The sequence below is a fragment of the Crinia signifera genome, chromosome 1 (assembly GCF_055691185.1).
Source record: "Crinia signifera chromosome 1, ASM5569118v1, whole genome shotgun sequence".
Taxonomy (NCBI): domain Eukaryota; kingdom Metazoa; phylum Chordata; class Amphibia; order Anura; family Myobatrachidae; genus Crinia; species Crinia signifera.
The window spans coordinates 436,371,714-436,399,541 of record NC_139217.1 but is presented as its reverse complement, the minus strand read 5'-3'; the positions used below and the strand labels follow the sequence as shown (position 1 = coordinate 436,399,541).

Sequence of the window (27,828 nt, the reverse complement as noted above, 5' to 3'; positions counted from 1 at the left end):
TACTGCACATCAGCTGTGCAGCTAAACACCAAATTGCTAGATCTTGGAAACGGATTCAGTATTGAATCCCGGCGGTCGGGATCCCGGCGTTCAGAATCCCGACGCCGGAATCCCGACAGCCGAAATGCCGACAGGGGGGGGGGACGTGGATCGCCCCCCCTTGCGGGCTCGCTGCGCTCGCCACGCAGCGGGCCCGGTGCCTCGCTACGCTCGGCACGCTAATTTATTCTCCCTCCAGGGGTGTCGTGGATACCCCAGGAGGGAGAATGTGTCGGTATTTCGGCGTCGGGATTCTGAACGCCGGGATTTTAACTGCATCCCCTTGGAAACAACCCCCCCTCCAACTCACCAGGAACTTGTTAATCGTGTCTGGTTTGTGGCCAAAATGGAATTCATCACTAGCCTCCAGAATAGCAGAGTGGACAAGTTTAATTCTGTATGGACACCTTGGCACACGCTATATAGTGCGACCCTTCCTGGATGAGCCTAAATCCCTGGGTTTTTATCCCCCCCCCCCCAGCTTGCACCACCTCCTATACTTCCTTCCCTATCTTCCCTATCTTCTCTGCCCCACTATTTCCTACTTTAAATCCTTATTCTCCCCACTGCTCTACCCTCTTTCACCCCCTAGGAATCCTGGTCTACTAGTCCTCATGTTTGACCCCACAGACTCTTTTGGTAAACTCACTAACTCTCTTGTTATACAAGGCTACCTGCCCCGAACTCAATATACTGAATCCCATCTCCGCCTCTATATTCTATTCGTATCTAACCCCAATCTGAGCCCCCAGCTATTATCTTGCTTGGAAGGATACTGCAGGAATGTATATAAGCCTCTACATCTCTTTACATACTACTAGCCCTTCTCTACCTACCTTACTCACACACATAGCTTCCATTAAACACCACGCTCTCCAATTAATTTAATACATTGTCTATTTTGATGTTCTCCGGATTGTATTCACGTTTTATATGTATCTTTGTGGATATCTTAATAAACCTATATGATTGAAAAAAAATTCCGCCCATAGTGTAAGGTGCATTTAGGTGTGTGGAGTATAGTGTAAGGTTAACTACGGCATGTGGCATATAGTGTAACGTAATGTGTAAGGGGCATAGGGGGTGCGCCAGAAACTTTTTGGGCTGGGGGGGGGGGGGGGGGAAGCAAAAATTTATAGTTACGCCAATGGTGAGATGTATAAAACTTGCGAGCGATAAAGTGAACATAGATAAAATGCCAAAGGGCCAGCTCCTGGCATTTCTCAAACACAACCTGTAACAGCGCAGTTATGAGCCAATTGGCTGGTACATCTCCCCTAATGTCTAAATTGGTAAACACCATTTTTGACATTTACTATTATATTATGCATACAGACTTACTATACTAATAAAGTTTAATTATTTGAACACTGATCTTGTTAAACGAGTTGAATACTGCTTAAGAGAATGAGTTCATTTTAAAAGGCCATTAAGCTCGACTCTGTTGGGGTTATTTACATTACAGATTAGCACTACACTGCAACTACCTTACCATCATTGTAACCTTTTACCAAGTCCACACTTCATAAATACCAAAGAAGCAATTTTACGTTCTACCTTTTCATAATAAGGCGATATATATATATTTGCAGTACTAGATACTATTCCCATATACGTTTGATCGTAGGAAAAATTGACGACGACAGAAAGATAACATTGTTAGGAGAACAATTTCATTACATTTCAACCCAGCCTCGTATTACATAAATAAACGTGTGCTTTGTTTGACAGTCTATGATGTAATTAATGCCCTGCCATTGGTGCAGCCAGCACACTTTGGGGTAGTAAGGGCGGGCAAGAGAATAACCATATCCTAAGCACTGATCAGTACAGAAAAGGAACAGTAGTATGTCTGCAAGTATCGTATACTGTTCTGAGATCAGGATGCAGCAAAACGCAAACAACTGCTTATTATGCGTACCAATAAAATCACCCAACCACTTCAGCACAGGCACTTGGGGTCCAATTCATGTTTGTGCACAGTGCAGAGGTTCACAAAATGGAATGATTATTGTCAGACTGCACATGTGCCAAGGTGGCTTTGCTATCGCATATGCACTGAGAACTTTCATGTAGAGCAGGGGTTCTCAAACTCAGTCCCCACACAGTTCACATTTTCCAGATCACCTGGCAGGTGCACTCATTACTCATTTTAAAAGATCCACAGGTGGAGCCAATTATTTCACTTGTGATTCTGTGCGGAGACCTGCAAAACATGCACCGTGCGGGGTCCTGAGGACCGACTTTGAGAACCTGTGGTGTAGAGAAACTGACAAAAAAAAGGGACAGTTGGAATTAATGTGGAGTGGCAAAAAAAAAAAAAAAAAACAGGTGTGTCATGGCCATTTTTTGGGAAGTATCGGTCTTCAGCTGTGATCATGTACATATAGAAACATGGGGGGGGGGTTGTTCACAGGCCGAGATTGTAGAAAGAATCATGCATAAGGCCATCCTGTGATCAAATACTGTCACTAGTTTTTTTACTGGCAGTACGCAAGTTGATTAACAGAAGGCCTGCGTTTGGGGGTAGTAACCAGCCATTTTGTGGAAGCATCAGAGAAAACGCCGGTGTGCGTAGGCTTTTGAAGCAAAGTCCTTTGACGTCAGCTCCGGGCCCAATCTGCCTGGTTCTATTGCAGCTAATAGGCTCTGGGCTACACAGTCTCCACACAAAGGGAAAATCATTTGATGGCGAACTTAATGTGCTGCTGTCGCCAATAGTGTCATTTTCGCAAGCCTTGCACAGGGTGGGATTTCCCTCTGGCTGGGTGGCGATTACCTGATTGGTTCTCTGCTAATTTGCAGCTGCACAGCGAAGTATGTGTATATATTAATAAAGCCCTTTGCGGTCTGTATCCCAAGTGGATATCATTGCATTCTCAATGAATGATGTGATCAGACTGCTACCTGTTTAGCAATACTGCATTGCAGCAGTGAGGTCATGAGTCCAATTCTATACGATGTCCTATCTGTGTGGAGTTTGTATGTTCCAATTGTATCTGCCAGGGTTTCTCCCCCACAGCTCCAAAAACATACTGGGAGACTAACTGGACTTGAAGCCTAGTGTATGCGCAATTCAACAGTATGTTAGGGAACTTGAACCAAGATCTAATGGGGCAAGGACAGATATGACCAACATATACTCTTTGTACATTGGTGGCGCTTCAGAAATAATAATCATTCTTTCACTCCAGACACCGTATTTATCATCGGTTATTTGTGGTTCCTGAGTATAATGGCAGATATGTATATAGTGTCTAGAGCAGAACAATCTCAGCACAGCCAATACACAACTAACTGTATCCATGAAGTGACATAAGGGGTATGCGGAGAAGGATTATACACACCAGTTGTATAGTAGTCATGTACTTTTTCCACCACAGGTACTTCTGGTAGGCAGGACCCAGTGCTGACACGCCGTAATACGTGTACATGATCACATGCACTATGGAGTTCACCAATGCATGGAATGTGCCCAAACCACCTGGACAAGAGGAGACACAGGAACCGGTTACACGGTGCATAGTACAAGGTAATGCAAAGTCATCATCGGCTGCAGAAGGACAAGTTACTAGGATACTGCAGAATAGAGCAATGTCTGTACATACAGTTACACCTGACCAATGTGTAACTATAAATCACCCAATACCATGTAATATTTACATTTGTTGCCGAGCCTTCCGCTCTCATCCCACGTAAACTTCTCTAGAACAGAATACCTGCACCACAAATGGTCCACAGATCAGCCTCACCCACTTTCCATCATTTAAAACAGTGGTTCCCAAACGGTGTGCCTGGGCACCCTGGCGTGCCTTATGCTGGGTACACACCAGGACGACTAGGATGCTTGCAAGGGTGCCTCGGGCTGGAGGTTCATGACCAAAACAACAAATGAATTTATTCTCAAAGTGATAGGCAAATTCCAGTGCTGGTGGCTGCCAATCATAAAAAAAAGGTATGAACAATTAGCGGAGAGCTATGCAAAGCCATCCTCAAAGCCTCTCATCTGCTGGTTATACCAGCAGATGAATGGCTTCCCGGCGATAATGCGGGAGCGCGCAGCAGTGCTCAACCCCGGGGCATACACACTGGGCGGCTTTGGGCTGAAAGCCGCTCAAACCTGCTGTTTTGAGCGATTTTCACTCAAAGCCGCTCAGTTAGTATGGGCCTTTAGTACATCTAGCCCTCAGTGGGTGAAGTTTACTAAGATGTGTATTCTACTTCACATGTGATGTTGCTATTGGCAACCAATCAGAATCTACTACTTATTTATTTAGCACCCTTTAGAAGATAGTAGACAGGATCTGACAGGTTGCCCATAGCAACACCACATGTAAAGTAGCATACACATTTTAGTAAATTTCCCACAGTGAGCGTTGTGGATCCATCCTAAATCTGTGAGTGTGAAGATTGAGTTAGATATGCTAAAACTACATTCCCTGTCTGTTATGGCTCCCCAGTCTGACCCGACTGTAGGCATTCCTGCACCCACCTGACCTTTATGCACACATTAGATATATGGGGCGGTATTCAATTGTTTTTCCATCAGAATTTCAGCTCATTATCCCCAAGGGTGGCGAGCTGAGATGAGGCAAAGGCCTTGCTAAACCTGACCATAATGAGCACGGCATGTCCAAAAATTGACTATCACCCTACCAACTCCCTTAATTTTGGATGGGAGTGAGCACGATATAACAATTGAATACCACCCATGGAATTTGTCACTCCCATATTGGTCCACACCAGAGCACAATAATCTCACAATCCAGTCTTTTGGGCATGGTATAGTCTGGCTACCTTTAAGCACTGGCGCACTACTGACATCACCAGCGACTGTTTCACTCATTTTTAGAAATCTAAACGAAGTTTTCTATTACCCATAAAGTCTTTTAACAGTTTTAAGTCCAAAACTTTCAGTCAATGATAAACCAGCGATAGAGCAGACCATTGCTAAAGTTTGGCACATACATTCTATAGAATATGTAACTAGTATTCTATGGCACTCTATAAAAGACTAAAACATGGGAGCCAATATTTAATGGATATCCTATAATGGTCATCAGCTTTTGTATGTGAACAAGCTATTCCCATCCTCGGTTTCTCATCAACAAGAGTGTGTATACATCCAGCAGAGTCCACTCCCATCCTCATATTCCCTTTATTTAACCCCACCCCCTCCTTATTTTTTTGTTGTTGTTGTTACATATATAGGCAGCCACACCACTAGCCAGTGATTAATCCATACCTCCCAACTGTCACGATTTTAGAGGGACAGTCCCGATTTTCGGGTCCTGTCCCGCCCGCGGCAGGCATTGTCCCGCTGCGGCAGTTGGGAGACCCCCCAATCTAGTAGAATAGACGCTGTGCGCATGTCTATTCTCGTATGAAAATGAGGTCGCGGCGAATTAGCATAAGCCGCGCCCTCATTTGCATACACCCCGCCCCCTTTTCGGGCGCCCGCGCGAGTGTCCCTATTTCTTCAGGTCAAAAGTTGGGAGGTATGATTAATCTATAATTGGTGTAATGCACACGGACCCCTGCGGACAACACCGCACACCCTGCACCCATTGTTTCAATACTTATCCAGAAACCAGCGGCAGCAGCAGGATAGTGATTGAATACGAGGTGGTGTGGAGGTCTCCAAAAAATTGGCATAGTCACTATCTGCTAGAGAGAAGAGGGGCCCAGGTGGACACTGCTCTCTTAATAGGTCATTCTCCCTACTTTTTTCCAGTATCCTTATACTTTCCTTTCTACTGCCCAATATATACTATAAAAATTAGAAGAGGCTACTATACAATACTATACTGTTGCCTTCCCGTATAGACTTATTTGTATATTATTGAATGTTATTGCCTATGGACCACACGCCTTGTTCTTATCGTCTCTCATGCACTAAATAAAGTTTTATTTAAAAAAAAAAAAAAACTGCAGATTGTTCCTTCCCACTTGCTCTGTTGAATATTTGATACATTTCCCCTTGTGTGAGGGCAGACGGTTTGCCATTTCTGCACATAGTGAATTAAGGCACACAATGGTCAAAAGACACAGTAACAGTTACCTGCAGCAAACTTAACTCCAAACCACCAAGTCCACGGCATGATGGAGTGGTGATACACATGGAGGAAGGTGATCTGACTGTTCTTCTTACGCACAACAAAAAAGATCTGTAAAGGAAGACACTTCTTATTACCGGCATCGGTAAGAATCATTAGCCACACAAGCCAAGAGGATAGTTTTAGGTTTACTGTAACCAAACATTATTCATACAACATTCATCTTAACTAGATTACCATATTACAACGCAGAATATCGACGTAGGTGCAAAAGAAATGCGTCCATGATTGGACGGCTGTAGCGCCTCATGACGCAGGTGGCAACTGTGTACATAGTGTGGATAGAGCATGTCTCCTGTACATAGGGGAGATTGGGGGGGGGGTGTAAGGGGTATTCTCCTGCATACGTGTGCTATGGTCAGGAAACATTTTAAAAATAATAATAATTATTAAGAGGCTACTGACAAATTGGTTAAAGACTGATGGTCCAAGTGTCTAAAATACACAAAAAATCAGTGTATCATGTCTAAAGTGTATAAACGTACAGTATAGTTATGAACCAGTCCACATACTTACAGTGTCAAGTAACTCTATAAACTTGGAAAAATAATACAGCCAACATGTCCAGGCCATCTGTATAGGAGGGAAAAAGTAGATTTGTAATTTGGCACAATAGTTATTACAATGTACATAGTCCCCTCCATTTAGTCTTCATGATGGAGGTGAAATCAAATCTGTGCGATGTCCTGACAATTTCTGTCACTTTGCTCCTTATCCCTCACACTCCAAAGAGCTGCACAGGAAATGTATTGAATGCACTTGCGTCCTTGTCTGACCACTGCTGATGCACTCTATGAACCTAGTCCCCAAGAAAGTGCAACAAGCAGATGGTACAATTATACTGTGCATCAAGAAACAAAGTTATGTTGCCATCCATCCATCTATCTATCCATCCTTCAACTACCACACGGAGTAGGCAAACCCTACAGGCAGCCATTTATATAACATTTGTAAGGGAAAACCCAGTGATACCAAATGTACCAGCAGACACAGCAGATCCCTGCTCTCTACCACAAGGGGGAATGGAGTTCTTCTCCCAAAATGTATCCATTTCAAATCTCATTAATACAACAATGTAATACATGGACTTAATGTAGGTTTTATATTGTGAAGGATTTAAGGACACTGCCAGTGCTGTTAGCAATCCAGAAGGGTCACATTTAATATGTAGAATAACTGTTAATCATTTATCTTTGAATCTATTTTACCATTAATCCCTATTTTTTTTGTACATGTACTGTATATCATTGGAAAAAAAATCTGTGTGTAACCGTTCCAGCATTTTGTGCGGCAATGATTAACTAGTGAGGTCTATTTAAACTTCCGTTGAAACCTATCTGCAGTGGAACCAAGCCTCAATTGTTATTCCATTTAGAGATTTGAATGATCACAGAACTTATCAGAAATCAGTACTTACCCTTACTGCCTGCGGTGACCTAGAGTAATCCACAATGTCACACTGATAGGAATAGCCAGCAGCCCAGCCAGCCATAAGAAACTAAAACAAAAAGTTAAATAAAATTAAAAAAGTCAAAATGAAAGCTCCAGAATTATAAATTAATATGGAAAAAAACAATTGGTACTTGTGTATTATCACGGCGCCCATCGCATTGCATACCATAAGGTATACGATGGTATGCGATGCGATATCGCACAATGTTGTACAATGCCATACAATGCGATAAAAAAATTGTATAAGCACCCTAATGGGTGCTTACAATGTTAAACGCACCCCCACGCCACCCCCCACTATAAACATGAACCCGAAGCGTGGTGAGCGCAGCGAGCCCGCGAGGGGCGGCGGTACGCGACCCGCGACCTTTTCATACCCCCACTATACACGTCGGCGTGGAGTTGATTTTATAAAGTGTCCGAGCCCGAAGCGTGGCAAGCGCAGCGAGCCCCGCGAGGGGATGCGCATAACTTCACAGGTATACGCGTGCGCTCACCACGCTTCGGGCTCAGTGGCTCGCCACACTATATAAAATCAACTCCACGCCGACGTGGATAGTGGGGGTATGAAAAGGTCGTAGGACACATACCGCTGTGCTCGCCACGCTTCAGGTTCACGTTTATAGTGGGGGGTGCATTTAAAATTGTAAGCACCCATTAGGGTGCTTGTACAATTTTTAATGGAATAGGGGTCTAAAATCGCGTCACATCGCATGCCATCGCGTGTATGGCATGCGATGCGATAAAAACATTGCGCAATCAACATCGGGGGCGCCGTGAAAATACACAAGTACCAAAAAATTATCTTTCACAGAATGATCAATTTAGTTCAACAATAAGGCCTTCACCGCTAAAAATGGGTTGGACCCGGGATTTTGATCCGGGCTCTGACCCTTTCACACTGAACACTGGTCACCCAATATACATAGGGGGAACCTGGATTCAACCCTTCTTATATCCCGCAATGAATTGGCGGTTTGGTCGACCCGGGTTATTCAGTTCGGTGCTTTTACACCGCACCTCAACCCGGCAATAACCTGGGTTATAGGTTCCTAGTCCAAACACCATGTTTTTCTCCAGCAACATCTATCCACCAATGCTCTCATCACAAGTTGTTCTCTCTGTAGCACCGCTCCTGCCTGCTACACTTGCTGAATCATCTATTATAGAGGTGTTGGGGAGTGTACTTTTCCAATAGTGGATCTCTCCCATTCGGAAGGTTCAGTATACAGTTTTACAATGGTCTAGGCTGGTGGTTCTCAACTCATGTACCAACAGGACATGTTTTATGGATTTCTTTAATCATGTACAGGTGAGCTGATCTATCATAACTCTCCTTTTGCTCTATCATTTGTACGCAATCCCCCCACCCCCCCCCCCAAAAAATGGCAATTTAATCATGTAATATAAGCTGTAACCAAGTGTGCAGTCATGGATGAAACTAAGCTGGCAGTACAGTTGTACTATAGCAATGATATGCGGTCGGGTGTGGCAGAGCCGCTCCTGCCAGTCCTTTGGCTATAAAGATAAGAAAATACAAACAAATTATAATTTTAAAAACTCTAAAAATATACTGGTCTATGTCAGGTGAGGAGCCCCCCCCCCCCCCCCCCATCCCCCTGCCTACATTGTCCACACATCACTGATCAAATCTCAAATTTACAGCAGAATATACTGCTGCACCTTTGTACAATGAAATGAACTTAAAAACTCTAGCACTAAATGGATGTAAATGATTAAATAGGCTTTAAATAACAGTAGTTTGGTGAACTTACTTCATAGACCATGTACAAGGAGAAAAGAACCATTGAAAAGTTATACAACGCCATTATCCCCTTCAGATCCAATGGCTTCCTGTTCTCCATCAGCCGAGGACCCAGCGACTTGACAAAATAAATATATGCTGCGATGATAATAGTTTGGGGCATTGGGGAGGACATAAGCGGCCAATTCTCCACTCTTGGATCTATATACACACAGGAAACAAATCAAAAGCATATCATTTATATGAAATGGTATATAGATATTTAAGAAAAAACGACATCTTAAAATGATTGGATTTCTAGCACTCATCAAATGTGCCATTTTACCTTTTGTGTCGATCACAATGTATCACATGAGTTCCACCTATCAGAACTACTGTAAGAAGCAGAATCCCTTCCCTCACACTTGAACCAACCAGTCCCCACTACAGTTCAGAATTCCAGATAACGTAGGCCTTTATAATCTGATATGCCATCCTACTATTTAGATCTTCATACAATAAAACGTGCTGTATCCTCACACAGACTTGCTAAAAGCTACTTTTCACTCTCAGTCCAGATTCCTTACTTTCTAGGCTAACGTCACACTGCATAACTCGTCATTAAGTAATGCTCAATTTGGGGCTGGCAGCCATAGTGACATTTGTTTTGTGCAGCATTCTTATAACATTGCCTTAAACCCTTTAATGTTAGGCATTTAGACTGAAGTATCCTAGTAGCACTTATACTGCCGCAATGTGTTGTTATCGCCATATTGTATTGTCCATAGGAGAAGGGGTGAGATAGCTATGTAAATATATGTTCTCATTACCCAAATACAAGTGGGAAAGGAGCACAGCCGTACAATATGAAACAAGGCAATGCCAGTATGTATTCATTGAGGGACTACGCTGGACTTCAGTCACGATGTATGCATGTGTGCTGTAATTATTAATCCTTTCTGTTACTCATGCAATGAGTGGAAGAGTACTAGAGGTCTTTACCCTTAGGGTTCACCCCGTCCTCTCTCACCCAGATTGTCCCCTATGGATTTGAAGGTGGCAGACAGAACCCGGGTATAAAACATGCGGTTATCTGATAAACTAGGCGGGAAAGCTTATTTCCCAAAGAAAAATCCACAATGCAAGAGGAGCAGGGAAACAAAATAGTGATCTTTAAGTGGCCCAGTGATGAAGGGCGGAGAGCGACAAGAGAGGGGAGAGCGACAAGAGTGAGGGGAGAGCGACAAGAGAGAGGGGAGAGCGACAAGAGAGGGGAGAGAGACGAGAGAGGGGAGAGAGACGAGAGAGGGGAGAGCGACGAGAGAGGGGAGAGCGACAAGAGAGAGGAGAGCGACAAGAGAGGAGAGCGACAAGAGAGAGGAGAGCGACAAGAGGAGATGTTAACTACCCCTCAGCTAGCGTCTGTCAGCTGGTAATGTGGCAGTTAGGAGAGCAGATTGGATGGTCCTTTATCTCTCTCCGTGAGCGCTGGGATAAGCTTTAAGATCTTAGAAGTTGCTGTAAAAATCAATATTCTCCAAATAACCTGCCCCGCCTTTATTAATATCTACATACAGTATACTGTAGGCAAATCTTGCTCATCCTAAGTGTTGAAAGTGAATAGACTTTTCCAAAGAAAGTCAAAACCACCATCCATTAGAACTGTCAGAGGTGATTCAACTACTGACCAAGACACAATTTAAATGTGTAAAAAAAAAAAAAAAAAAAAAAAAAAAAAAAAAAAAGTTGCGGGATTCTTCTGAAGAGACATGCTTTTCAACGCTCGCACTATCTCCACAATTAGATTTGAGTAAAATTTTGTCATATTCTTCCTAATGCTTCTAGGAATTTGGATTTCAAATAGGAAAAAAAAATAAAAAAATGCCAGGACAGAGGGGCTGCACAGTTGTCATTATTATGCTAATCATAGTCCTAAAACAGTGTTCATGAGCCACTAATGAGTACCCAAAATGTTTATGTATGCAATGGCGGATTGCTCATCGGGAGTATGAAAAGGATTCCAGGTGGGACCCATTTGTTGTAGCCCCATCCTCCACAGGACAGACAGCCCAGCCTCATTACATTCATACACAACTTTGTCCCTATTTATCCAGGTCTATGTATTGTGTGCAGAACAGCAACTCTACCATCCACCATATTACATCAGTCAATACAAAGCAACTGTGCCTCGCATCAGTGTATATACGGCAACTGTCAACACTAACTACAAGTTTAACCACTCACTGCAAGAACTAAGAATACTATGAAGCCTGCAAGGTGGCAAAAGGCACAGAGTGGAGCAGTTGGGGGAGGAGCAGTAGAAACAGGGTTGGGCTTGTAGTGCAGGGGCAGGTCAGATGGAGGCGACCTTGGTCCTTTAACTGGCAGTCGAAAAATCTAAATATTTGCACAATACAATGTATAAAAAAATAAAATCAAAGTAGCAGATGTTGGCCTCAGTAGTTTATGTATATAAAGAAGTAGTATAGGTTTTGAAATTCATGTCACAAATTGTACAGTATTTACAAAGTAGCCCTTATGGCTGCTCACTCACCAGCATCTTTTATCCATTCATCATAAAGAACCACTGCTCTTGATGTTAGGTCCTTGAAGGCCATGGTTACTTATGTTCTGTAAAACAAACAGTACAAGATGACTATTAGTATAGTGAAAGCAGAGATGGTTTTAGTTATGACACTTCATTTACACCATTGTATCACTTATCACATACATTCTGCAAGGCTAAGGACAACTTCTTTGCATTTCAAAAGTTTGAACCGTCTCCCTCATGGACAGATTTATTGAGCATGGTGAAGTGTTTCCTTAGAACACCAGCCAATCGGATCGTAACTGTCAGGATTTGAAAGTGACAGTTGGGAGCCAACTGGCTACTGCATTATCGCTAGTCACCAAGCTTAATAAATCTGCCCCTCAATGAAAGTTCCAATACTAGCTCGCCATTACACGGAATCGCATTCTGCAGTTTCTGTCATTGACATGGAAAGAGGGAAACAAAACCAGCGCCATAGAAGTACATTCTGCCCCCCCCCCCCCCCCCACACACACACACACACTGTAAAAAAAATGGCAAAATACGGGGTAATATGTGCGGTCTGAAAGGGGCATAAGATCTACAAGAAGATTGTAGATTCATTAAATAGGACACCCTAGGTTTGCAGAGTTGCACGGAACCTGGCCTATTAAAAGCTAGTTATGGAGGACGCAGCTGTATATATGTATACACTAGACTGCAACATATTCGCAGGGGAGAATACATGAGGTCACCTTAGATCTTACACTAAACTGGTTTTGCACATTCTGCATAATGTAGTTCACAATACTGACATGTTTGACACATTCTCTGCATTCTTTAATGTAGAATCTTCCCACAGTTAAATATTTTACATTTCATCACATTCCTAAACAGTAGGGGATAAACATCAGAACAAGCCAAACACGGAATAGTTTCAGACATCAAATTAAGTGATGAGAGGGCTACTAGCCATCCCATAAAATGCATTCAATGGTATATAACCATCGATGGTTACTAGTGTCACGTACAAAAGCAGTCAGTCAGAGCCTCGTGCATGCTGAGCTGTGGACACCACTCCTGGGTGCATACAAGGCTGCCCCCATTGAATGGGCATTGGAAAACAAAGTTGGTAAACATGCAAAACACAACTTGACGTACAGTATTCATTGGACCGGGAACTTTGATGGTTGCTAGCGATTGGCTTTCGACGTCCATCCCTGCTTCACTGTGCTTCACAGGATTTAAATACAGAATATAGCATGCGCTATCATACCTCCCAACATTGTAATCCCAGGCCCGGTACTCCCCCTGTGGGCCCACCGCTTGAGTTCCCAAAGAGGGGGCATGCATTTGCAGGAATGTCTGAACCTACAAGTCCATTCCCCCGTTTCACCGATGCGGAGGCATGACCAGCACTCCATGAGCTACTGGTCATGCCCCCTGTCCCTCTGTCTCATACACCTTTCACATCGCACAAATAACCCTGGTTGGACCCGGTTTGGTGAAGAGTCGACCTCACCGAATCACCTGGGTCGACCAAGCGTTTTGACCTGGGTTATAAGGAGGGTTAAACCCTGATCACCCTCTGTATAATGGGCAACCCAGGTTTAATGTAAATGCCCAGACCCTGGACCGTGATCCCAGGTCTGACCCAGCTTTGCAAATTGAAAGGGGCTGAGCAGAGCTGCAAGTCTACATTAAAATGTCTGCCCTATTAAAGCTAAACCCCAAAAAATTTTAAATTAATAAAAAGTATGGCATTCCTAACCTACAGTACCAGCCCACGCGCATTTAGAAAATAGAGCCTCAAGTTATTGGGAGTCATAACCGGCGATTGCTACAAATTCATACATACAGTGTTATAGGTCTATAAATAATTAAAAATCCTATTTATATGTAAAGGTCTGTTCACTGCATTAACCACATAAAAAAAAAAAAAAAAAAAAAACTCATATCTGACCTCTGTACTAATAAACACATTTCCACTGTCTGACTATTGTTAAGTTATAAACATGCAGAAAAGAAGAAGGCAAAATGGGGGCAGGAAGCTCTAAACCAGAAATACGGTAAAAACCCGTTATCAGGGTTTTTACCCCTCCGGAGTGTCAGCGCTGCGGAGAGAATCTCCAGCAAAAGCTGGGATTAACTGCAGAAGCCTATGGGATTCTTACCAAAGCGCTGTGTGAGGGACCCTTCATGGATCCCTCCCAGCATGCCCCGCGGCCGTCCCCATCACTCTGTGTATGCGCAGAGGGAGTCTCGGTTCTCAGACCCGGAAGTCCAGTGCCGGAGCTGCATTGCAAGGGACAGCTCTTATCGCAAGAGCTGTCCCTTGTGTTAATAATAGGCACATCTCTAGTTAATAATCGCATATGTTAGAACAGCGGTTCTCAAACTGTGGGTCCTGACCCCAAAGTGGGTCCCGACCACCTCAGCATGGGGTCACGACTCCATGTTGCTGGCCATCAGACTAATGTGTTTGTTGAGGGGGGACAGGGGATAACTCATTAAGTAAACACCCACTGCTTCCCTCTTCTATCCCCCTACCCCCTTTTCCATCCCCTCATTACCCACTGCATCCCTGTCACAATAGCGGTCACTTCATTTCACTGACCACACATGTGGCGGCCATTCTGTGGTAACTTGCTGGGGTCCTGTAATAATATTTGTCTGATGGGGTCCCAGAGCAAATAGTTTGAGAACCCCGGTGTTAGAGCATATGTGATTATTAAGAATGCGAAACCCGGTGAAGGGGGGTGATATATCTTTTTGACATAGGGGGAGATACATCAAAGGGCGGCTAAATAAAGTACTGTACTAAACAAACCACTCCTGACATTTTTCAAACCAAGCCTGTAACAGGACAGTTATGATTTGATTGGTGAGTTACCTTATCTCTCTTCATAAAAAGGTAAAGCGAGATGATTTGCAGGACAGTAGTAAGGATACTTAAACTGCAGGATTAAACAGGCGTACAGTATATTGCAGAGTTCTTTTTGAATATCTGATGTTATCTTGTAGAAGTGAATGTGCTGTATTTTCTGTAAGGGAGTGTTCTAGTACTGGGCTGTGTCTGGCCTCTCTGTTTGCCGACTGTGCCTAAGCTCTCCATTATACTATTTATATCAATGGGCAAATAAGGGCACGGAGGAAAAAATCTTTTCAAAATGTATGTTACGCATAGAACAATTCCAGGATTCATTTAAACTATTGAAAAGCGCAACAGAATCTGCTGCACTATATAAGAAACTGTAAATAAATAATAAACAAAAAAAAAAAATCCATATTCATATAACAGATTGCTGCATACATGATCAGAATTAGACTAAAATGACATGACTAGTAAAGGTCCATACACATTGGACCCATTACACATGTGCCCAGCATGTATGGACAGTGATGATCGCCGTCATCGCTGAAAGGAAAGCCGCTCAGTGCATACACAGAGCCGCTTTCCGCCTGCCTAGCGCGGTCAGCGGACGGCTTTGCAAAGCGCAGTGCTATGCAAAGCCATCCACAAAGCCACTCATCCTCTGGTATAACCAGCAGATGAGCGTATTTCCCGGCAATCATGTGAGAGTGCGCAGCAGCGCTCATCGCCGGGCCGTACACACTGTGCAGCTTTGAGCTAAAAGCCGCTCAAACCTGCTGTTTTGAACAACTTTTAGCTCAACGTCACCCAGTGTGTATAGGCCTTAAGTATAATAAGGGATCTGGATGATCAGTCGACAGTGTCTAGACAGTTAATAGTTCGAACACCAAAATGTTGCCATACATTCAATTACCAAAAAGTCAACACAAGCAAAAAAATGTTGACATCACAATTGCCGACACAGGAGTAGGTCAGCATGCGTTTCACAATGTTTTTCCCGCTTTTTTACATGGACTACAGTTGAGAGTAGTAATGTATGCTAAGTGAAGCGAACCATTCAAGGGTATGAGTTACCCTAATTGGGGGTCCATGCTGACAGGTGTTTTTTTGAAAAACTTATGTCGACCTTACGACCACCTATCTAGACACGTAATGGACTACATTTACTAAAGTGCAGAGTTCTAGAATTGAAAATATCGTCCACAGAAGCCTGGCAAGCGGCAGAGAAACGAGGGGGCCAAGAATCCCAGCTCGCATTCTTACACGTACAGTATGGGGAACTTGCTGGGCCAGATGGACAGGATTGGCCTGTTTCTGACACGTTCTATCATTGGGGTTTGCGGTGTACATTTCTTATAAGCTTTTGTGTCAGTAGTTGTATTTATTGGTTTACAGTTTCTTATATAGCGTTTTGCAAGTGGAAATAACAGTGATAAAACCAACTGGGTAGAAACAAACCGACAGAGGTAGGAGGGCCTTGCTCGCAAGCTTACAATCTATAGGGATACATAAGGATAGGATTCCATAGCATGGCAGTCCCATTAGATTACAACACAGTCCTGATGGGATACAATTATATATGAATGCTACTGGAGGTCATGTGGGGTCATACATACTAAGGAAGATACCAATTACAAACACACAGAAACATGATTGATCTATAGAGCATGGGCAGCATTAGGCCCCAATGATTGTGTAGTCATAACGACAGACCCCATGAAAAAACAGGCCTTTGGTGTTTATCAGGGCCGCCACTAGAAAAGTTGGGGCCCGGGACTGACCTACAGTCTGGGCCCCCAGCGGCACAGCACCATACCTCCGCCCTCCCGTGTTCCACCGGAGCGCACACTGCACAGTGCAGCCTGCAGAGCACCGAGACCCTCTGTGTCCTAGGCTAGGCGCTCTGCAGGCTGCACTGTGTATTGTGCGTGGCACCAGGTGGGGGAGGCTGGGTGCGGGCAGCTGCCCAGGACAGCTGTACCGAGGGCACCCCCCTGTCGGCGGCCCAGCAGTGTGTTGGCCACTACACCCAGCCTGTAGCTGTCATTGTTGTTACACCGAGTTATAGGGTCTTCATATGAAGGGGGGGGGGGGGGTATAGTGCATCGACAGTCAGGATTCCTAAAGTCATTAGACCTCTCGCCACCTATTCTATTCTCCCTCTATGGGGGTCATGGAACCCCCACAATGTAGAATAGCTCCTGCCAGTCGGGATCCCAACTTTCAGGGTTTTAACAGTCCGGATTCTGACGTCAGTGTAATGACTGTCAGGAGGTCATCTGGCACCCCTTGATATAGGATCTGTAATAAGGAGTTGTGGTAAAATCTTGTGAGTGGCCTGTTATATTGTAATTAATTTGCAGGGTCTGTGACCGTGTCCAAAGCATGCGCACCATGCGAGGGGATGCCGTGCACTTTTTTGAGTGCCCATTTGAACTTTGTCAATATTCGGGTAAAAATAAAAAGTGAAAAACCACAGGTCAACCTTTTGACGGTCTACCTTCCCCTTGTCAGCCTAATGCTTGTAATGATGATGTTTACAAGAACGAGAAATGGAGTATCTGCGCTGTTTTTTATTATTTATTTAATAATTTGCACCATGGATGAAATCACTTCACATACACAATCTTTATCTGTTTATGAATATTTATTTTCATTTATTTGTATAAAAAAGATTTTATCACATAAAATACATTACAATTTTTATAGGCGGCCACCTACAGATATAGAAGAAGGTATTATAGCGATTGCATAAATATTGTTTGTCATGCAATCGGTATATACACGTAAATGTTTATATAAAAAACTTGATTTCACATATTAAATTAATCACATTTAAAGAAAAAAAAAAAAAAAATATATATATATATATATATATATATATATATATATATATATATATATATATATATATATATATATATTTTTTTTTTTTTCTTTAAATGTGATTAATTTAATATGTGAAATCAAGTTTTTTATATAAACATTTACGTGTATATACCGATTGCATGACAAACAATATTTATGCAATCGCTATAATACCTTCTTCTATATCTGTAGGTGGCCGCCTATAAAAATTGTAATGTATTTTATGTGATAAAATCTTTTTTATACAAATAAATGAAAATAAATATTCATAAACAGATAAAGATTGTGTATGTGAAGTGATTTCATCCATGGTGCAAATTATTAAATAAATAATAAAAAACAGCGCAGATACTCCATTTCTCGTTCTTGTAATTATCTTTATATATCTGTCTAGAACCTGTACCCTAAAAAGTCGGGTGATAAACAGATTGGGTGTATCCACACTGGTACACATGGGAGAACTGCAAGCTAAAATACAGAACAACTAGACTTCAAACTATTATAGGTCAATTATTTATCATTTGTACAATTGTTACCAATTAGCGCCTAATATTCCACTAATTTAGTGGTTCCCCCTTTCCTTTGTGTAATGATGATGTGTCTTGGAGAATAAGATGGATGGAGATGACCAACTAATCATTTTTGAAAAATAACAGTCAGGAACAGATACCCTGATACGTCATCTCTCCACTTTATAACTCTCCAAGTCTTGGTACAAGACATTATCACTCCACTGTTCCATAGACAGGTCAGGTATCGGAGGACCCGTCTATTGTTTCTAATTATAGGGCTTTCAAATGGTGGTCCTTTATAACTAACCTTGGAACTAAAGCTTGGACTTATTCTGGACAGAAACTGCCAACCAACTTAACATCTTCGTATCAAAGTGCCTCAGAAAGACAGAAAACAGCAGCAACTCAGAAAACCAAGAGACTGCTTTGAGTGAGCTCACTTCATGCTCACATCATACTACTCCTGGCTGCTTAATCTGCCTAGTCAGCTGTGATATCACCATTTCTACCTCTGCTAAAACTTTTTGAATATCACTCTTTATGCTTGTACTTGCACTGTCAGTTTTGAAAATGCCCAGCTGTACCTCTAATGACTTTACCTCTCTTGCTGTTCCATTGAGAGTAGGTGTCCAGTGAATATTTTATTCTTGGCCCTCTTCTCTATCTCTACATGTCCTCTCTGGGTGAACTTATTAAGGCGCCTATTGAATTATGTTGTTGTTAACTCATACCATTACTTAACTCTTATGCCTAGAAATAAATGACACAAACACCTTATCTAAAAATAACGACACTGACACCAACTGCGTAAGGTTAAAAGGTCATAGTTGTTTATTTAAGTGGTATGACCCCTATTTGTAGAAGGGATGGCAAAGAAAGCGCTTGAGACCAGCACCATAAACGCGGGTGTTGCCATGGTAGCGACCTCAGCGCCGCCAATGGCCACACCCCTTCTTGTGGGTACAGCCTGCGCTGTGACGGACATACCGCCCCCTTCTATTGCATGACGTGGACCTTCCATGAAGGCCAACGCCCCCAGCCGGAACTGGGGACTCGCCCGCCTTCTTGGCAAAGGGGGGGGGGGCAATACCGCACAGAGACCACCTGACACCCCACCTGCTTGCTGGTCGAGAGCGCCTTCTCGCCGATTGTTAACTAAAGCTATGGAAATAGAGAACCAAATTTGGTGGAAATGGCTTGATGCCAGGTAGCACAGAGAGAAGGGTAGGGAGGGTGGGGATCCAGAATCAAAGAGGCTCACTTCCTGTCTCTGATCACTGATATAACCCTCTCTGGCTGCCGCCCCCCTGCTACCTGATTGGCAGAACTAACTGCCACTCCACTACTATTTCCATAGGGCTTTACACAGATGCTTCTGCTGTACATTGCTTGTGGACAACAAATTCACAGGCTCTTAAATTCCCTCCAGCCTATGCGGCCCTCGCTCTGTCTTGTTCACTCGACTTCCACTATGCTGATAATACTAAAATCTACCCCTCATTTCCTGATCGCTCTCCTTCCATCTGTCTCTCTGCTGTCTACTCTTGGATGACCCAGCGCTTTTTTAGACTTAAAATATCAAACACTAAGCTGACCCCTTCCCACCCTCCTGCATAAAACCTGACCATATCTCATCCTAACCTGTTTATGCTCACCTCTCCCCCTTCTGTGTTACCCCTGTCTGACTAACCCTCCCCTTTTAGAATGTAAGCTCTCACGAGCAGGGCCCTCTCTCCTCATGTGCCTTTCTTAGAATATATAAACCACTTCCACCCTGATGCTTGCTTCAGTGTCCTGTCCCCTGATGCAACTATCCGTATTAACCATGTACTTGTCCAAAACTGTCTTGTAATGTAATTTGTTTTGTGTTTGCTCATAACTATGCTCTGTAAAGCGCTGCAGAATTTGTATGCGCTATATAAGAAACTGTTAATAAATAAATAAACTAACCGTAATAGTTAGTAATACTCAAGTAAATAATTTCTAAGGGGTCCTACGCACCTGGAGATATAGAGGCATTTCCTGAGCAACGTTACTTAATTTAACGACATTAACCAGAAAATGCCCCTACTGTACATCGCTGTGTGTGTGCAGGCGCCACAGCGATAGTGATGCGTGGCCCTATGCATCGCTATTTCCTGGTAATTAATAACCAGCATGCTGGTTATTGAAATCAGTCAGGGCCAGTGTTCTCTGTCCCTGACAGATCGTTCATCTACACCCATCGCTACGTGTGTGGGCCCCAATAGAATTAGGAATTCTGCTTTCTATTTACGTCATTTATGTTTCTAGACACACAAAATATCTGGTTTCTATTATTAATTATATTAAGCAGGGGGAATAGAGTGTAGAGTAGGTCAGGTATGTAAGGGGCGGAAGTAGCGGCATTTATCTGTTACAATAGTAACATAATGAGATACCAAACGCTAGAAAAAGTGGCTTCAGGCCATATAGTAATCCTTCACACCATGGGGGTTATTCTAGTTCACTCGCAAAGGCATTGAATACTGGCCTGAGTGGTGTGTGTATGATATATACATATTAATGAGTATGCTATAACTATATTTAAAAAAATTAGACTAGAGCCCCATCTAACACTTTTATTGATGTATTTTTGTTAGGTAGCCTGCCAAAAAACATCACTGAAGGCATTGCGAGGTTGATTAACTTCATTTTAGGTCAAAGTAATATTCAAAAATCAGCGTTAGTGGCGGCCAATAAAAACTAAACAAAACACGTGGACAGCCACAAGCACAACAACTCCACACAACTGACCATCAGGATGACATGTAAGCACAATTTGAAAAAAATGATGATATTCTAGGGTCGCCATGATTAAAAAAATAAAATAAAAACCATTGACTTAGAAATGAGTCTGTGCTTCCTCTTTTTAGGTATGTGTGGAACAATAGTAGAACTCATGTTTATAAACAGAGTGTGTAATCCAAACCCCCCCATCCCCCACCCTGTTAACGAACTCAAAGATTATCAAGATTGCAGAATATTTAAGGCCCCCCATAAATCGAGGTGGTTTGGTCCGATTTCGGACGATTGCGACCAATCGGCCTGTTAAATCGGACCAAATCGCTTCTTCCTGACATGCCGTCGGGTCCAATTCGCGGTCCTGTGCGCATCAGACCCGACCAGGTGGTCGGACCAGAAGGCCGTCGGACCACCCGTTCCTCCAGGCGTCAAGGCAGGCGGGAAGCAGGGATGCATGCGATCCATCACAACGGAACGCATGTGTCCCTGCCGCCGGGAAGGTCACACTGTCGGGTGTCCGTACACTGCTGCAAGACGTCGCAGGCAGTGTATGGGCTCCTTTAGGTATTCCATTGAGGAAATGTTATACCCCTTTCTCACCGGACCCCCGGCAATAAGCTGCTCCTCCCTAAATACCCCTTTGACATCGCACAAATAGCCCAGGTCCGACCAGGGCATTCCAACCCAGGTTAAAAGAAGGGTTCATCCCGAGTCGGACCCTGGGTTGCTGTGCAGTTTAAACGGGTAACCCGGGTTCCGTTCACACTATAGTGAGGAAGCAGTGTCAGCTCCAAGTGTTGTCTCCTCTCCCACCCCCCAATGACATGCAGAAACTCTGCCCCGCCCTCTTTCTGATGTCAGCTACCTGGCCGCTGTGGGGGACCTTGCATTGTATATGGTGGGTCACTTGTAGGACAGACCCAGGTCCAAATCCCTGGTGCCACCCGGTTTTTGTTATGTGAATGGGGCAATAATGTGAATGGGACCCAGGTTATTTGTGCAATGCGAAAGGTGTATTATACCCCTTTCACACAGAAGACCAAGTTACCAGGTGAAGCAGTACTACCTGGTAATTTGCTGAATAACATGAGTCCTTTTCCTGTATGAAAGGGTCAACACGGGTCGTAAATCACAGGTCTCCGACCATGGAATTTACCAGGGTTGAAGACCCGGAATTTACGACCCAGGTTGACCCTTTCACACACAATAAATATCAGTACTTGTTTCCTAGCACGGCGCCCATCGCATCGTATACCATAAAGCATACAATGGTATGCGTGTTGCCCGATGTCAGCCGATGTTATACAATTTTAAATTGTATACCATCGCATTGTATGCCATATACAATGGTATACGATTTAAAATTGTATAAGCACCCTAATGGGTTTTTTCAATGTTAAAAGCACCCCCACTATCAACGCCAACCCAAAGCGTGGCGAGTGCAGCGAGCCCGCGAGGGGCGGTTGTACGCGTCCTCCGACCTTTTCATACCCCCCACCATCCACATCGGCGTGGAGTTGATTTTATATAGTGTGGTGAGCGCAGCGAGCCCCGCGAGGGGACGCGGGATACATGTAAAGTAATAAGCGTCCGCTCACCACACTATATAGAATCAACTCCACGCTAACGTGGATAGTGGGGGTATGAAACTGTCGGAGGACACGTACCGCTGCGCTCGCCACGCTTCGAGTTGGCGTTGATAGTGGGGATGCATTTAACATTGTAAGCACCCATTAGGGTGCTTATACAATTAAAAATCGTATAGGGGGCATTTAACATTGAAAAAACCCATTAGGGTGCTTATACAATTAAAAATCGTATAGGGGGCATTTAACATTGAAAAAACCAATTAGGGTGCTTATACAATTTAAAATCGCATCGCATGCGGGTATATGGCATGCGATACAATGCATAAGATGCCATACGACTGAATATCGTGGGCGCCGTGCTAGGAAACAAGTACCGAAATATCCGTGTGATACCCCTTTCACACAGAAAATGAAATACCCGGGTGAAGCAGTTCCACCCAGGAATTTCATTAAATACACGGGTCTTCTTTCTGTGTGAAAGGGCACACCCTTGTTGTAAATACCCTGTTTCTGACCCTGGAATTGACCAGGGTCGAGGACACGGGATTTATGACCCGTGTTGACCCTTTCACGCAGAGGAAATACCCGTGTTATTCAGCAAATCACCGTGTAGAAATTCAACCCGGTAATTTGTTCTTCTGTGTGAAGGGGGGGGGGGGGGGGGGGTCAGGCTGCTCCTGGCAAAATTACACGGCATTTGAAATGCAGTGTATTTACCGGGATTTTCAGACTTTTCTGTCTGAAAGGGTCAGACTGCTGCTAGCAATGACTAAATGCCGGGTCATATGTCTGAAAGGGGGTATTAGAAAGCTGAGGTATTGGAAACAGTTTTCCCATAACCATTACTTTATGATTGTAGGAGAGAGGGATAAAGGGGTGTGACAATGTGCTCTATTTTCCTAAACTGATCTTTGTAGATCATTAACTGGAACAGATGATTGTAGGTGTAAATACATTGCAGGTGACACATTTCACCATTGCAAATCTACATCTAGTATCACTGCGCACACCTACAAAGTGGAAACTTCCCTCCAGATAATAGTGACTGACGTCAAAAAATCTCAACCATACTTCTCTCCTGTGTTGCTGATAAGGGATTGATTCATCTGCAGACCACGTGTGTGGAAAGGTAGTGAGCTGGGTACACAACTATAGATTTGCACTCATTACTCACTTGTACATTTTAAAAGATCCACAGGTGGAGCTAACTTGTGATTCTGTAAGGAGACCTGGAAAATGTTAACTGTTGGTAGCTCTTGAGGACTGGAGTTGGCTATCAATGGTCTAGTTGAACTGCATGTACAGGTATAGGGTCATTAACAACCCACGGACGAAGAGCCAAAAATAAGCAATATTGTTTCAAATATTGCACGGTGTGCACACACCTTAGCACTCTCACTAACTGATATCACCCACTCCTATTGTATTTAGTAAAAAATTCGGTACTTGTGAGTTATCTGGGCTGCCGATTTTTTGATTGTATGCCTTAAGTTAAGGCATACAATCAGATGCGATGCGATGCGATATCGCATCGCATCGCATGCGATCATCGGATGCGATGACCCGATTTTTCCATAGGAATCAATGTTAAAATGGACTGAGTCCATTTTAACATGGAATTCAATGGGAAAAAGGGGTCCTTTTCATACCCCTACTATCCAAGTGGGCATGGAGTTGGATATAAACCTGTGGCGAGCGTAGCGAGCCACCGAGCCCGAAGCGTGGCGAGCGAAGCGAGCCCCGCGAGGGGACGGTATTCTGTGTCCCCTCGCTACGCTCGCCTCGCTACGCTCGCCACAGGTTTATATCCAACTCCATGCCCACTTGGATAGTAGGGGTATGAAAAGGACCCCTTTTTCCCATTGAATTCCATGTTAAAATGGACTCAGTCCATTTTAACATTGATTCCTATGGAAAAATCGGGTCATCGCATCGCATCGCATCCGATGGTCGCATGCGATGCGATGCGATGTGCCCGATCCGATTTAGAAATCGGCAGCCCGGATAACTCACAAGTACCAAAAATTCACATACATTTGATTCCTCTTCACTGTAACTGGGGTATTCACGGCCCTCAGTATTATCACTGGACTTTTATTTACAAGCGTACATAAGCTAGACTTTGAAAGAACATCTGCAATGTTCTTACTTACAAATCCAGTCTTGTCAAGTACAGATAGTTACCGGAATACCTGTAACGTCTGCAAACACATTGACAGTTATCTTAAAATCCACTGAAGTTTCTATTCACACTTTATGGGAGATACAGAAAGGATGTAATTATGTTGTCCATAGCAACCTGATTCTAACTGCCAGGGAGCGATTCAATTGTATGTATACAGCACAAAGTAATGGCCCCAACAGATCAACTTGTTTTTGGATGCTTATTAAGTACCGGATTCTTCCTGGGACTAACCCGGGTTGGATTCCCAAGTCATTGACTCAGGTTAACCCCCATTTTACGCTGAGTCACAATCCAGGTTAACCTGCCACTAACCTCGGTACTGTGACTGTTATAATACAGGAGCATTGTCTGGCATAAAACACGTCACAATACAATTATAGCTTTTCTACAGTATATTAAGGAAATACATTTTCTGAAAACCATTCATGTTCTAAGTACACTAGCAGCAAAGAAAACAAAAAAACATTCTACATTCTCATGTACAATAACAGTGTTCATTCTAGCACCCGCTATCTTTGAAAACCCATGCAGTTCCTCTTCCATGCCTGGGGTGTCGCTGCCTGCTGTAGTGCTTCTAGCACAGTGTGGTCTGTATATCAGCACTGATATGCAAACCAGACCTGTGCTAGAAACACCACAGCAGACAGCGACACCCCAGGCAGGGAACAGGAACTGCATGGGTTTTCAAAGTTGGCGGGTGCTAGAATGAACACTAAATAAAATGCACAGCTTCCTTCCATACAACAATGATACACAGCTTCCTTCCATACAAAGGTTACATGTATCAGGACAGCACCATTACCTCTGCAAACCTGCCAAACCAGAGTTTTTACATACAGGGCAACGGCTTTTCCTGCTCTTTCTGCAACAACCTAATCGGCATTAATTCAAATGAAAGTAACTAACAAAACAGTGTTAAATCAGAATTGGTGGGGGAGAAAAAACACACACACACTGCTCCCAATGTGCAGGTCTAGTCTATGTAGGCAAATAAAGAGATTTATTCAAATAATAACTTCATTTAAAATTCAAACCTGTGGGTTTGAAACATCAGCTTGTTTAACTGCATAAAACCAGTACACACACTTTGCTCAGCCAGGCACATATGATGAGGGACTAACTGCACGATAAGCCTCATTCCATAACTGCTGCAATATCTGGCACACAAATACTATGTACTCCCATCAGAGTCCTGAATGCTGTGGGAGGGTGCTGCATTTTCCAAAAGAACATTCACTGTTACAATAAAGTGGGAGAAGCATGAATGGCCAGCGAGTGGCATACTGTACATTCCATTCATTCTGTGCCATTACTAGACAGCAGCAACCTGGATATGCTGGATACATGCTAGCGGGGTTACAGGTGTGGGGACTCGGTGCAAGTGCAGGAAACCTAATCTAGTACTCACACAGCAGCTAGATCCAGCCACATCCTGCTTCCATACAGGCTGGAATCATCAGCAGAGCCTAATGCACTCACGCTGAGAACTGGTTCTTGTCGCACAAACTTTATCAAGCCTTTTCTGTGTCTGCTCTTTCACAAGAGAATAAGTGCACAATTATGTGCCGCATGTTAGGTGCCGGGAAGACACACCTAGCCTGTATACCTTGAGGCCAGGTATATGTACTCTCATGGGAGTTATGTGTAAGTTAGACATTTGTGGAAAATGTAAGTAATACATGTAAATAAGCAGAATCCAGTACTTACCCCCTGGTACACACAGCACCTGTCCTGGAGAAGTCAGTGCTGGTGGAGACCACAGCCCCTACTGACTGCACCCAGGGGTGAGGGAGTCACTTACTCACTCCTCACATTACACATGTCTGTAGGGAGTGGCTCACACATCAAGAGGCATTGCCTACAGCAGGAGCTGACAAGCTGCATGTTTAATGGGGCAACAACGTTTTATTCTGTATTATGTCCATCTGAAATGACAGTAAAGAGATAATACAATGCCACATAAAGGGGGGTCACTCAGGGGGAAAGTACAACATAGTAACATATAGTCCTTTATTCTGCAAATGTAGGTTACCATTTGCTACACTTGTACTTTACATGAGTAATTTGCAACACTTATGCTGTGTACACACGGGGGAGATATATTGCTCACCCATATATGGCTGAGCAATATATGGCTGAGCCATATATTGCTCAGTTTCTACTTAACATCAGCGACCAGAGATGGTAGGAGCCCGGCAGTGGTAATCAGCTGGTCGCAGGAGCATGTTCCTGCGACCAGCGATCACCACAGGGGCAAAAACGGGAGCGCGCACCCGGCGATATATCGCCAGTGCACACTCCTATTGCGGGCAATATGGTCGCTCAGCGACCATATTTCCCGCGATTTTGCACAAAATCGCCCCTGTGTGTACGCACCATTTAAGCCCCATACACAATACGTTCATTTTTGGTACTTGTGTAGTTTCACGGCGCCACTTACGTAGTCAGCGTAGTGTCCGTGTCAGCATCAGCATAGTGTTCCCGCAGCCAGCATAGTTAGCGTAGTCAGCATCCCTGTCAGCGTAGTCAGCGTCCCTGCCAGCATCAGCGCCGTGTTCCTGTGGTCAGCGTAGTCAGCTTGTGTCTGCGACTGTGTGTACGTTCGCTCCTAACCGGAGCTTACGCAGTTAGCGGAGTCAGTCAGTGTTGTCAGCGCTTATCACATTGTGTGGGAACCATAGACCATTTTAAACCTGCCTGACATGACAGGTGTGAATGTGTTACTGAAACACCCCCACTCTCTAAGTCAGCCCGAAGCATGGCAAGCGCACGCAGTAAGCGTCCTCCCGACCTGTTCATAGCCCCACTATCCACGTCGGCACGGAGTTGAATTTATAAAGTGTGGCGAGCCTGAAGAGTGGCGAGCAGATGCGTAAAACGAGCTCGGAGCATGGCAAGCCACACTTCGGGTTCAGTGGCTCACTGCACTCGCCAGTGGCGTAACTAAGTTTTGGGCGCCCCCCCGCCGTTAGGGGGGGGCGCCCCCCGCCACCGCCACGCACCCCCAATCCCCCGCCGCCCATGCAACCCCCCCCCCCAATCCCCTGCAGCCTTACCTATCGTGCTGGTCCCGGCGGCTCCGTTCTTCTTCTGCTGAGGACCACCACAAAATGGCCTCCCCCATACAGCAGACAGTTTCAGAGAACGGTGTGCTA

At 44.0% G+C, this 27,828-nt stretch overlaps 1 protein-coding gene across 2 annotated transcripts in view; it reads right to left on the bottom strand.

The window, feature by feature from the left end:
- The window catches only part of ELOVL7 (ELOVL fatty acid elongase 7), a 29,391-nt gene extending 2,857 nt beyond the window's left edge, over positions 1 to 26,534 (bottom strand). The window contains exons 1-7 of one of the 2 annotated variants that reach the window (XM_083158466.1): positions 26,381 to 26,534; positions 11,906 to 11,982; positions 9,383 to 9,573; positions 7,573 to 7,653; positions 6,672 to 6,728; positions 6,101 to 6,206; positions 3,387 to 3,523 (exon numbers count right to left, since the gene is read on the bottom strand). In XM_083158466.1, the coding sequence (XP_083014592.1) occupies positions 3,387 to 3,523; positions 6,101 to 6,206; positions 6,672 to 6,728; positions 7,573 to 7,653; positions 9,383 to 9,573; positions 11,906 to 11,969 (636 nt within the window). In that variant the 5' untranslated portion in view covers positions 11,970 to 11,982; positions 26,381 to 26,534. Of the gene's footprint in view, positions 1 to 3,386; positions 3,524 to 6,100; positions 6,207 to 6,671; positions 6,729 to 7,572; positions 7,654 to 9,382; positions 9,574 to 11,905; positions 11,983 to 26,081; positions 26,196 to 26,380 lie in introns of those variants that run through there. The other variant, XM_083158467.1, reaches the window with a different exon arrangement.
- Positions 26,535 to 27,828: the final 1,294 nt, after the last annotated feature.